This window comes from Mustela lutreola, chromosome 2 (genome assembly GCF_030435805.1).
Source record: "Mustela lutreola isolate mMusLut2 chromosome 2, mMusLut2.pri, whole genome shotgun sequence".
NCBI lineage: Eukaryota > Metazoa > Chordata > Mammalia > Carnivora > Mustelidae > Mustela > Mustela lutreola.
Genome location: NC_081291.1, coordinates 95,908,001 through 95,920,934, shown reverse-complemented (window position 1 = coordinate 95,920,934; position 12,934 = coordinate 95,908,001). Strand labels below are relative to the sequence as shown.

Here is a 12,934-nt window from a genome sequence, read left to right as displayed (position 1 = left end):
TTCTGTCACCCCAAAATTCCTTTGTGCAGAATCTCCGTAATTATATCCTCTTGCCTCTCCTAAGAGTTTCTTTGCATTATTGAGAAGTATTCCTTTATATGGACATAGCACCGGGTGTTTACCCATTTACCCACCGAAGGACATTTAGGTTGTTTCCAGTTTGGGGTCACTGTGAATAGAGCTTCTGTAATGTTTCTGTCTAGGTTTCCATGTGAACGTAAGTGTTCATTTCTCTGGGATAAACGTTCAAGACTACAGTTGTTGGGTCATACATTCAGTGTATGTTTTGTTTTATATGAAACTGCCAAACCATCTTCCAGAGTTGCTACTTTACAATCCCACCAGCAGTGTGTGAGATCTGATTTCTCCACAACTTTGTCAGTATGTTATCACTATTTCTTATTACTGCTCTTCTAATAGGTATGATATGTCATTGTGGTTTTAATTTGTTTTCCTAATGGCTAATCATGTTGAACATCTTTTCTTATGCTTATTTGCCATCTGTAATCCCTTCTTTGGTGAATATCTATTCTTTTACTCGTTTTCTAATTGGAATGTCTTTGCACTTCTGTGAAAAATCAATTTGCCATATTTGCATGGCTCTATTTCTTAACTGTGCTCTATTTATCTATATCTGTCCCTTTACCAATATCGCACTGATGACTGTAGCTTTATAACACATCTTAAAATCAGCTGGCTGGAGTCCTCTAACTTTTTTTTTTTTTTTTCCCAAAATCGGTTTGACAACTCAAGTTGCTCTATCTTTCCATCTATATTTTAGAATCACCTTGCCTCAATCTGAAATATATAAAATTCTTGGGGCACCTGGGTGGCTCAGTGGGTTAAATATATATAAAATTCCTCCAGGGAGTTTGAATGAAGCTGCATTAAATTTATATAGATCAATTTAGGGAGAATTGCCAATTTAACAATATTGAGTTCTCAATTCATGAACATGGTATGTTCACCCACTTATTTATGTCTTCTTTAATTTTTTAATCATATTTTGTAGTTTTCAACATTCAGCTCCTGAACTTTTTTTTAGATTTACACTTAGGCATTTCAATTTTGGGGGGCTATAGTAAATATTAATTTTTTAACCAATTCCCAATCATTTGTTGCAAATATAAATATATTCGATTTTGGGGTGCTGACCTTGTATCCTGTGACCATGCTAAACTTTATTAGTTCTAGGAAATTTCTTTGTAGATTACTTGATATTTCCTATGTAGATAGATGTGTCATATGTGAAAAAGGAGAGTTTTATTTTTTCCTTTCCAATCGATAGGGCTTTTATTGCTTTTTGTTTTGTTTCATTTCACTGGGTAGAACTTCCAGTGTAATATTTATTAAGAGCAGTAAGAGTGGACATCCATGCTTTGTTTCCATCTTCAGCGGAAAACATTCCATTTTTGACTATTAAATATGCTGTTAGCTATAGATTTTCCATAAATATCCTTTTTCAGTTTAAGGAAGTTCCCTCCAATTCCTAGTTTATTGAGAGATTTTACCAATGTTAAATTTTGTCAAGCGCATTTTGTGCATCAATTGATATGATCACATGGTTTTTCTTCTTTGGCCTGCTAATATTATTAGGTGAATTACATTTATTGGTTCTCAAATATTGAACCAGGCTTGAATTGCCTAAATAAATCACACTTGATTGTGGTGTATTAGTCTTTTGCTATATTGCTGGATTTAATTTTCCAATATTTTTTGAGAATTTTTGTGTTCATAGGAAATACTGGTCTGAAAACACAAAGAAAAAGAAAATAAATATTGGGCTGTAGGGTTCCTTCCTTGTGCTATCTTGGTCCAGTTTGGGCATCAGATTAATGATGGCCTCATGAAATGGGTAATGAATATTTGCTACTCTTCTGTTTTCTGAAAGATCTTATTTTAAAAATTGGTCTTATTTCTTTTTAAATATTTCTTAGAACTTGTCAGTGACTAGACCTGGCATTTGTTTGTTTCTGAAAGATTTTGAACTACAAGTAGTTTTTAAAATGGGTACAGGGATACTGAGGTTATCTATTCATTGGATGAGTTTTGGTAGTTTGTAACTTTCAAGGAATTGGTCCATTTCATCTAAGTTGTAGAGTTTATGTACATAGGGATGTTTGTAGTATTTCCTTATTATTCTTTTAATACATATGTGATCAGTAGGGGTCTCACATATTTCATTCCTGATACTGGTGTCTTGATTCCTGATTCGTGTCTTACCTCCCTTTCTTTCTGCTCAATCTGGTTCTTATTTTGCTGATCTTTCCAAAGAACCAGCTTCTGGTTTCATTGATTATTATCTCAGTATTTCTTCATTTTTTTTCTACACCACACTATTTCTTGTCTCCTTCTGAAATTTCAATAACATGAATGTTAGACATTTAAGATTTATCCCACAGGTCCCTGAAGTTTTGTTCACTTTTTCTTGCTGTTGTTCATATTGGATAATTTCTATTGATCTTTCTTCAAATTCACTGACTCTTTCCTCTGTCATCTCCGTATTACTACTTAGTATATCCAGATAATTTTTCAATCTATTATATTTTTTAGTTCTAAACTTTCTATTTGTTTCATCTTTATAATTTCTGTTATTTTGTTGATTCTTGGCGTCTTTCCATTTATTTCAAGACAATTTGCCATCACTTCTTAGAGCATGGTTACTATGGCTCTTTGAAAGTCTGTCTGATAATTCCAAAATCTATGTCATCCTGGACTTACCATCTGTTGATTATCTTTTCCTTTCAAGTACAGTTACTCCTGGTTCTACCCATGCTGGGTAATTTTGGACTGCAGCCTTTGCAATGCTATGCAGACCTGCCCTGCACATTAACTTCCCAGTGGCCACTCGAGGCATTGACCTGCCCCATCAGTTTAGTTCCCAAAGACTGTGGTATGATGCAGTATGATGCTTAGGATGAGATCCATGTATGTTCAACACAGAGGTGACCAAAAGAGTTCATCCATACCTGCATAGATTTGCTTTCTTGAGCTCCCTCCCCTTCACAATTCACTTCCCAGTTCTCCAGCATGAAAGCTGGACCTTAGTTTCCCCACCCTGCCAGGTACTTCTCACAACTCTGTCTGCACCTAGAGACAATCAGTGGGTGACAGAGAGAGAGAGAGGAAAAAATTGAGTATTTGCTCTCACATTCTAGGGAATCATAACTTCTCTAGTGCCCTTCCTCAAAGACTCGGGTGCTTAAGACTGCTACACTGCTACCAACAGACTTTGCTAGGGGCTGAGTGAGGAAATAACAGAAAAAAGGGTGGGGGTACAGCAAGGAATTTCCCCCACACTCTCTGACCCTTAGAGGTTTCCTTTCTTAATCCACAAGCTGGAAGAAAGGACTTCTCATGGAGCACTGCTTCTCTCTACCCTTTGTGTACTTCTGGATTTGGGGTTGCCTTTGAGTCCAGTCTAAGTAATATGATAGGGAGGGGAATGGTGAGCTCACTGCAAATCTGGTGGTGCTTTAAATGCTAATCCTATTCCCCAGCTTGCCTTCTCCGATTTACCTTACTGAATCCGCAAATAGTCGCTCCATGCATTCTTTCCAACATTTATAGTCACATTCAGTGGGAAAGACAAGGTAGAATGTTCTTATTCCATCTTGCCTGGATCTGAAAACTGCTTGTATTTTGTTGGTTTTTTTTTTTTTTTAAATTTTTTAAACAAGAGTTATTTGTATATTCAGAAGAAAGTTTAAAACCAGTTGTGTTTTGTTTCAAACATCTGTCACGGGACATTGCACTCTTTCCTGGCAACATCCAGCTGAGAATATCACCTCCCATTCCTTTGCAGGGACACAGCTGACTGTGGAGGTCCACCCTCGAGATGCCATGCCCCAGCTGCTCAAGAAGTTCTCCTTGGCTAAACGTACGTACGTGCAGGGCTATGTGTGTGTGGAGGGCTGGCAGGGAGGAATCAAAGTCACTTAATGGGCCAGAGCCCAAACTAGGCCTCTTATGGGAGCAGGAGAAGAGTAATGTAGGTCTACACACTGGCAGGAGGCAGAGGCATGATGGGTTCATTCTGGGGCCTCTTTTCTCCATAAGTGATAGCCACTGTTCTTGAGTCTGTGCAGTTAGGTGTGGGTAACCCAAGGCATTTAGCTAAAGATGAATTTTATCACAAGAGTGTTGTTTTTAGATGCCCTTTATTGTCTTCCCCAAAAGTGGCAGACCCAGTGGTAAAGATTTTATATTCATTAGCTTTTTAGTGCTTTGTTATAAACCAACATTATCCTCACCTTATTAGTCAGCAAAGTGAGGCCCAGGAAGGTAAAGTACCAGCTAGAAGTGGGTCAGAACCAGGTCTGCCTGAGACCTATACTCTTAGCCACATGCTTGGCTGCCTTTTGTGCAAGGTGCATAGACCCAGGCCCATGATGTCTATTCCAGATGTCTGGCCCTCTCCAGACATCTGTCTACCTTATGGCTAAAGAGGCCTAGGGAAATTCTGGCCAAGGAATGTCGACTCCAGAGCAGCCAGGGCTCAGGTTCTCTCTATGTCCATGCATGGGCAAGGCAGGGCCTTCTGGCTGCCTGCTCCTGCAGCCATCGGAGGTCAGGGTCTCAGAAAGGCAGTCAGGTGTATAGCAGGCAGGCCCTGGAGTCAACTAGCTGGGCTCAGATCTCTGCTCTCACCTTGGACAAGTAGCTTAACTTTCCTTTTGGAATCAAATTCCTCATCTATGGAAGGAGGAAAATAATTCACCTTCCTTCATAGGACTGTTGTGAAGTTAAATGAGATAATCTAAAGCATAAGGCAGCCATGGGAAGTGCACAAGAAATGCTAGCTTCTTGTTGAACCCTCATCACTCTACCAAATAATGGAGATGGAAATAAAATATAGATGTAAGAAACACAAGGACCACTGTTTCTCTGTGCCTCTATTCATTTGCATCCTTCCGTTGTTGTATTTATAACCTTCGGTGGGTTTCAAGGGTATGTAAAACAGCCCACCTTGACACCCTACTCCCCACTTCCTCCTGGTTCCATTAGGGACCCACATCTTCCTGACCTGGTTTCAAAGCAGCAGCCCCTCTCCTGGAGGAGTCTAATAACCCTTGGCAACCATTCTGTGTGAAAGTCCAGGATTAATAGGATTTGGTTGCCTTGAGCCTTCCTTCCTGAGGAATCATTTAATGATTGCTTGACCTTTCTGGGTTTCAGCTCCATAGGAACTGCCTTTCCCTCGCCCCACATTTATTTCTTCCCGTGGTCAGCTCTTATCTGGCAATGAATGCACTGGTGATCTTAGCAACCCCAGATGCATTCCAAGATGGCAGGGGACTCCGGAGCAAGGCGGGAGCTCCAGGATCCAGGCAGACTCACAAAGGAACACTAATTGTTGATGTCAGAGTAAATCCTGCCTTTGCTCACAGACCACTGTTCTCTCTCTTGTCATTCCTTCCTTGTTGCCAGTGCTTCCTCAACCACAGGAGGAAGTCCAGAGTCATTCCAGCAGTAATGGATGGTGGGTGATATGGGAGCAAGAAGGCGAGGGGAAGACAGTGAGAAGGAGGGGTCAGAAGCCAGGACCACCACCTAGACTATTGTCTGTGCTTGCATTTGGATTTCTCTTGAAGCGTCTCCACTTCTGACCTTTGGGATATTGCAGGTTTACAAAGTGATAAAAATGGAAACACAAGACCCCGGCAGCCTGGAACGAAAGATGCCCACGGTGAGTTGCAACGCCTGCTCCAGGGCCATTCTGTGGGATGGTAAATTGGTTTAGCCTCATAGGCCAATCTGTGTAAGAGTTGGGGGCCACCCCTGGGCTCAGGATGGGGATGAGAATCATGATTGATTAGCAATGTCTGCCATGGACACAGGCAGGGTAATGAGAAGCTCACACACCATGTGACCCCAAAGCTGAAGCATAAACCCCAATAACAAGGCAACCCATTACAGAAAACATATTAAAAACAGAATTCAGAACTGTGTTAACTTTAAATGGAATGCCAAGCATCTGTAAGGTAGGAGGCATGTGAATTCGCAGAACAGGACAGAGGGTAAAACCCTGAATGGGATGATAGATGGCCTGCCTTCTAATTCTATTTTTGTCCCTCACTCACCTTCTGTGGGCCTCAGTTTTCCTCTCAGTAGACCAGATGACGTCTAAGGTTTGGTAGAGTTTGGCACTTCTTCCCATTGTTTTGCTTTAAAATTAGAATAATTCAGTTAATGCCACTGGTATTTTAAATGTATTTATGCAAAATCATATTTAGAGCTTATGTAATCTCTTCAGAAGGTAAATTTAATGAGGCATAAATCATTGTGGGTATTTTTAATGTTCAGATATTATAAAATGGAACCAAGAAAGGGTAAAATTAGTAATAGGGTTTTGAGTCCTATTTTAGAAATGTCATCCTTCTTTTCAGTGGGGGCGGGGGAGACCTCATTTGCAGAGTTGTGCTGAGCAGAAATCTGTTAAATGTAAGTCCACTTCATATCCACTTAGGTCAGCCTGCTAGCCCTTGTCAGAGAGTGGCAGGACCCGGATTCTGTGGAGGGAGAAGGCACTGAGAGCCTGCCGCCGGTCCCTAACTCCTCCCTTGGAGGTGGCTGGACAAGGGCTGTGCTCACACCACACAGGATAGGGACTGACAGTGATCTAAGTAATAAGAGACAAGAGATCCCAGCTCCAGAATCAGAGATGTGAGCCACAATGGTGCTGGGCCTCCAGGGAGCCCCAGGGTAAGAGTATACTGGGCAAAAGATTTGGGAAGGGTCCAGGAAACGTCTTGGCCCTTTTAGAAGGAATAGAAAAACACAGAAAGAAAATGCTGGGCTGGTGAGTGACCACCACAGCCTCAGGGTCTGGGCAGCCTGCCACCCCCGCCAGCATGCTGTGCCCCCTCTCGGGAGAGGAACAGCCCTCAGATCCTGGTTGTGTCTGAGCCCGTGAGGTGGTGAGGACCCATTCAAAGGTTTGGGGTCAAAGAGACCAAAGCCCTCTAGGGGCCACTGCAGATGTCAGCAAGAAACAAAAATGCAGTGCAAATCAGCCTTGGGGAATGTACCAGAGCTGATGGGGTTGTAAGGAAGGAAGGCCCGTTGGGAAGTGCGGGCAGACCCACATGGCCTGCTCAGGCAGCTGACTGGAGTTTGAGAGCTCCTCTGTGGCTGGAAGTTGGCCAGCACCCTAACCAGCTGCCACTGCCCCTCAGCTGATGCTGGCCCAGGAGGGTTGTGCAGGAGCTCCTTCCACTCCCTCACCCCCTGTCTTGGGCCTGTGGCACTAAGGCACGGGTCTCTCGCAGACCTTGAGGGATGCACAGCCCCCTCAGCGGGCACCGAGGCTTTATACCTTCTCTCTTGTGTTTGCCCACAGGGGACTCCCAGCCCACACCCTCCCAGGGAGCAGAGTGCCACTAACCTTACAACGCAATCCACCATCTCCTTCACTCTCCCGGGGGCCCCACAGATGTGTGCTGCAGCCCAGTGGCTGAGTCCAACAGCCTCAGGGAGGGGGAGGACCTGAAGGTCAGGCCCCTGTGAGAACCAAGGCTTCATGCAGCCCCCAGAGGACACTTTTCCCATGTTGCTCTGTGGTTTCCAAGCTGGCTGCCATCCCCTGGGGGCCCAAGAGCACCCAGCCCAGAGTTGGGTTATCAGCGAGTTCTGGGATGAGTGTCCCTTTGGACCCATTGTCCTCACCTACACCCTGGCCTCCCACCCACCTTGCCTGCTTTGCTCGGCCTTTTGAATAAGGGAACCCTGAATAAGAGGGACCCTGCCAGAGCCCAGGCTCCCTGTCAGCCTGAGACAGGAGTTTGCTGCCCATCCATGGCTGGTCTGACCACTGGTCAGTTAGCCCTGCAGCAGCTGACTGGGGCTGTGCTGTGTCCTGGCTTACTATGAGAAAGGCGAGCACAGATGAGTGATTGTGGGGACCAGCCTCCCTCTGAAGCCTGCCCACAGCACTTGGGGTGCACGTCGTTAGCTCACACTTGGCTTTCCTGGGGTCCTCCAATCTCCAGCTAACTGTGGGTTTGGGAGGAAGCTTGTCTGAGTGCCAAACCCACAGAAAATTGCATGGCTTGGTGTTAGCACACCCTCCTTCGATACCCAGGGTGCCCTCCACCCTGGGCGCCGTGGCTATGGCACAGACCCTCCCTCCTTGAGCCCGCCAGGGACTGGCAGCATTCCTGGATGCTTCCCACAAAGCATACTTTCCTGAAAGTTAGCAGGAAATCTGCATAAAATTGTATGATGGAGAGAAGGGGTTCCATCATTAATATATCTGAACACTGCTGAGTTCATTGAGGGGAAACCAGTTTCTTTACTGCTGACTTCCCGAGGTCTGCAGATAGGCTTAGATCCCCTGGGAGTCTCCAGAAGAACTGGAGGAGTTGCCATTGTTCACAAGCCCATTTGACTAAAGAACTCTTCTAGGAGATCTAGTCCTTTGGGAGCAGTGTTTCAGGCTCTGGGAAGCATGCTGAAGGTCGGGCAATCCCAGCTCCTCAAAAAGACAGAAAGGCCTGGGCCAGGCCACCCTCGTCAGCAGGCCTCAGTAGCTGACCAAGCCTTCCTGCATTTGCAGCCTACCCCTGGGATCGGTCCAGCCTGAAATCCATGCCCCTGGACCTGCGGCAGTTTGAGAAACTGGACACCTATGCCTCACAGGTAAGGGAACAAACCCCTCTGTGTAAGGTGGTTTGGAGATTCCTGAGTCAGGATAATGAAGCCTTTCTTTGGGTCCCTTCTGAGTGCACCTGCAGTCCCTTGGTCAGATGGCCTAGAGTGCTTATTCACATCATACGGATGGGGAAAAGAAGGCCAAGGCACCAGACCCCTGCGCAGGACAGAAGCCCATTCCATCCCCCCAGTGCTGCCCACGGGGTCCTGACGTACCCCCCACCCAGGGTGCACACCCTGCAGGCATGTCTGATTGGAAGGGCCACAAAGCTGGGTCCATTGCCGAAGTTGAGTCATCGTAGGCTGGTCAGCAGGGAGGTCATCTATAGTCTAAAAAGACCACTCTGTGATTGGCACCTAGTAGGTGCTCAGGAAGCTAGTTTGGTGAATTGATGAGTGGATGGATAGGGACCTGAATCCAGAGTCAGATTTGAGGCAGGACCATCAGCAGGGGGTGGTCCGCTGTCCCAGAAGGAGCAGGTGTGACATGGATTAAGTGGGGAAAATGAGAGCAGAGAGGAGTGGAAAGCTCAGCCCTGAGCTGGAGGCAAAGGGAGGACTGCATCCCGGTGTGTGTGAGGGAGGTGGAAGGCAGGGGGCTCACAGGCTGCTGGACTGAGGGACGGAGGGAGGGTGGGATAGCTCCTCACTAAGGGAGCAAGGGTCAGGGGTGACGAGTTTGTTTTGGGACAGTCGGCTTTAGTACCTGGGGAACAGCATGGGAAGTGACCACTGGGCAGCCCATCTCCAAGCCCGGAACCCTCACCAGCCTGAAGAGATCTGGGCAGGAAATGCTGATCCAGGAACCAACAGACTGAGCTAAGAGCTGAAGCCATGGGTGGGTGTCATCCTGGGGAGGACAGGGCAGGAGGTCCAAAAGGCCCCTGAGCCACCTGAGACCAGGGCAAGACCAGGAAGGATCAATGTTCTCGAAGGTACAAGGAGAGCTCCCTGAGGTCAAGGATGGTCAATAGCATGAGCTGTTCTGTCTGGTCCAGTGAGGTCAGGATTGACTCATTTCCACTACTTCCTCATTGAAGCACTTCCCATTCCCAGAGGGAGTTGAGAGGAGCGTCAGATCCTCAGCCAGACTCAGCCAGGCTGAGGAACAAAGCAGGGGTGAAGGAGGAGGGAGTGAAGAGAAGACCCCACAGGAACCTGGCAGAGAAAGGGAGGTGGGATGTAGGTAGCCCTAAGAAGAAGATCTAGGGAGGGGGTGAAGACAGGAGGGGATAGGGCAGCCAGGACTGGAAGGGAGGAGGTAAGGACACAGGTGAGCAGGGGCACCGCCTGAGAAGAGCAAGGCCTGCAAAGACAAGAGGCCCAGACTGAAGGCTGACAGAGAGGCTGGCTGCACGGGAGGGAGGCTCACTGAGGGGAAATCCTGCCTGAGTCTTGTTGAGTCTGAGGCCAGGTTGTCTCAGAGGGAGAGAAGGGTGGTGTGTTGGGGTCTGAGGAGGCTGGGATGAGTTGTAATGGCCGCCAGAAGGGACAGGACAGGCTGCCGGCCAGGCTTGGAGAGCAGTGCTGGGAGCCCAGCTGAGGCCAGAGACCCGGCCACAAAGCAGTGGGTGTCCAGAGCCTGCCAGGCCCTGGTAGAGCCGGGAGGTAAGGACCAATGGCCCAGAAGCCAGGAGGTTAAGTCAGGAGTCACCCAGGCTGGAGAGTGGGCCCTGCGATGTGTCAGGCACTGTCCTTGGCCCTGAGGGAGGCACAAAGACGAGAACTGTGGGGTTGGAGCTAGACATTGAACAAAAGGAGGCAGGCAGCAGCTGGGTAGGTGGGAGGCAGAAGCGGGGTCGAGTTCTCCTTATGGTCAGACAGTACATCTGGAGTGCTGAGGTGAGTGGTAGAAAGGATCCAGGAGCTCAGGGAGTACAGTAGGGTGGGGGCTGGCCGAGACGCAGGCAAGAATTAAGCACCCAGTTGCCCCAGCTTCTCTAGAAAGATTAAACGTAGTCAAGGCTGCCTTGCCTACAATCCCAGCCAATTTTCCTCCCAAGGGCCCCTGCAAGAAAACCTTATATGTTCTTTCTTTTAATTGTGGTAAAATACATATAATTTGAAATTTGCCACATTAACCATTTTTTGGTTTGAAACTCAGTGGCACCGACTGCCTTCACGTTATTGTACAACCATCACCCCAAACAAAAACTGTCACTCTCTGTTCTCCCTGGTAACCTCTGGATTACTCACTGTCTCTCTGAACATGTTTACTTACTCTAGATATTCCACCTAAGTGGAATCACCCAGTACCTGTTCTTTTGTGTCTGGTTTGTACAGCCTCACGTTTTCAAGGTTCATCCGTGTTGTAGCATGTGTGAGAACTTCATTGCTTTTCATGGATAAATAATATTTCATTGTAGAGATATACTTCATGTGTTTACCTGTCCATCTGTGACGGACACTTGCGTTGTTTCTGTCTTCTGTGTATTGTGAATGATGTTGCAATGAACATAGGTGAACAAATGTCTGTCTCGCTCTCTTCAGTTCTCTTGGGCATATACGTAGGAGTGGAATTACTGATCATATGATAATCCTGCTCAGCTGTTGAGGAACCACCAAACTGTTTTCCACAACACCTGCACCATTTTACATTTCCACTCACAGGGCACTAGGATTCTAATTTCTCCATATCCTTACTATCTTTTTTACTATAGCCCTCCTAGTGGGTGTGAAGTGGCGTCCTGTGGTTTCGATTTACATTTCCCTAATGATGTGAGAAGCTTTTCATGGGCCGTTTATATATCTCTGGAGAAGTATATATTCAAATCCTTCATCCATTTTAAAACTGGGCTGTTTGTCTTTTTGAGTTGCGGGAGTTCTTTATATATTCTGGATATTAATCCCTTATCAGAAATGTGATTTGTGACTATTTTCTCCCATTCCATAAGTTGTCTCTTCACTTTCTCAGTCATGTTCTTTGATGCCCAGAAGTTTTTTATTGTTATGAAGCCCAATAAATATTTTTTCTTTTGTAACTTGTGCTTGTAGCATTCTTTCAAAGAATCTGTTGCCAAATCCAAGGTCATGGTTATTTATTCCTGTGTTTGCTTTAAAGAGTTTTATCATGTTTGTTCTTTTATTTAAGCCATTGATCCTTTTTGAGTTAACTTTTTAAAAAGATCTCTTTATTTATTTAGGGAGAGAAAGAAAGAATTACAAGCAGACTCCTTACTGAGCCCAGAGCCCGACACAGGGCTCAATCCCACAACCCTGAGATCATGACCTGAGCCAAAATCAAGAGTTGACTGTTTAACTGACTGAGTCACCCAGGCGCCCCAAATTAATTTATGTATATGGTATGAGGTAGGGGTCCTACTTCATTCTTTTGTAGGTGGATATCCAGTTGTCTACCACCATTTGTTAGAGACTGTTCTCTCCCCACTGAATAGACTTGTCATCCTTGACAAAAAAGTCAGTTAGTCATAGGGGTATAAGCTAATTTTTTGACTCTCAATTCTATTCCACTCACCTATATGATCCTTGTGTGAGTACCACATTATTTTGATTACTATAGTTTTATAGTGGGCTTTGAAATCCAGAAATGTGAGTCCTCCAACTTCATTCTTATTTTTTCAAAATTGTTTTGGCTATTCTGGGCCCCTTGCCATTTCATATGAATGGTTTTTCCATTTCTGAAAAAAAAAAAAAAAAAGTTGTTGGAATTTTATAGAGATTGTGTTAAGTCCATAGATCATTTTGGGTAGTACTGAATATGGGTAGGAGCTGCTACAGCTGCCCAATGTCCACCCACCTGGATGGCTCCAGGGTCTGCCAAGAAAGGGTGTGTGGCTCTAGGGCCAGTGACTCAGCTGGTCAGCTCTCCCTGATCTGTCCAGCACCCCAACCAAAGGCTGCCCTCAGCCAAGCCCTTGTGCCTCTGGCCCTCTCCTCCTCCTTCTCTGCCTGGAGGAAAAGCAGCACCGGCTGCCAGTAGCAAGGCACTGGGGCTCCCACAGCCCTCATCCAGGCCCTGACATAGCCCACCCCTCCCATCCTCCAGGTGACGGTCAAGAGTGGCCTGGACGAGCTGGTGAGCGACCTGCTCCAAGAGGCCCACAGTGACCTGGAGAGGGTCCGCGTGATCTGGATCTGGATCTGCCACCACATAGGTAGGCCCACCTGTGGTGCTGCTGGCTCTAGGATTCCCTTGATGCCACTCCCTGAAGGACCCTGTTCCTAGAGGAGACCGTCTGGGATTCACTTGACTACAAGTGTGTATGGCGTGAGACGGACAGTAGAGGAGAAGAGTTCCCAGATGGCTAGGCTGAATTACCAA

At 46.1% G+C, this 12,934-nt stretch overlaps 1 protein-coding gene across 1 annotated transcript in view; it reads left to right on the top strand.

Annotated features, from left to right (window-relative positions):
- KY (kyphoscoliosis peptidase) overlaps positions 1-12,934 on the top strand; it is a 47,111-nt gene that overhangs the window by 14,018 nt on the left and 20,159 nt on the right. The window contains exons 4-7 of the mRNA XM_059162672.1: positions 3,806-3,880; positions 5,627-5,689; positions 8,558-8,640; positions 12,659-12,767. Of these exons, the coding sequence (XP_059018655.1) occupies positions 3,806-3,880; positions 5,627-5,689; positions 8,558-8,640; positions 12,659-12,767 (330 nt within the window). The remainder of the gene's footprint in view (positions 1-3,805; positions 3,881-5,626; positions 5,690-8,557; positions 8,641-12,658; positions 12,768-12,934) is intronic.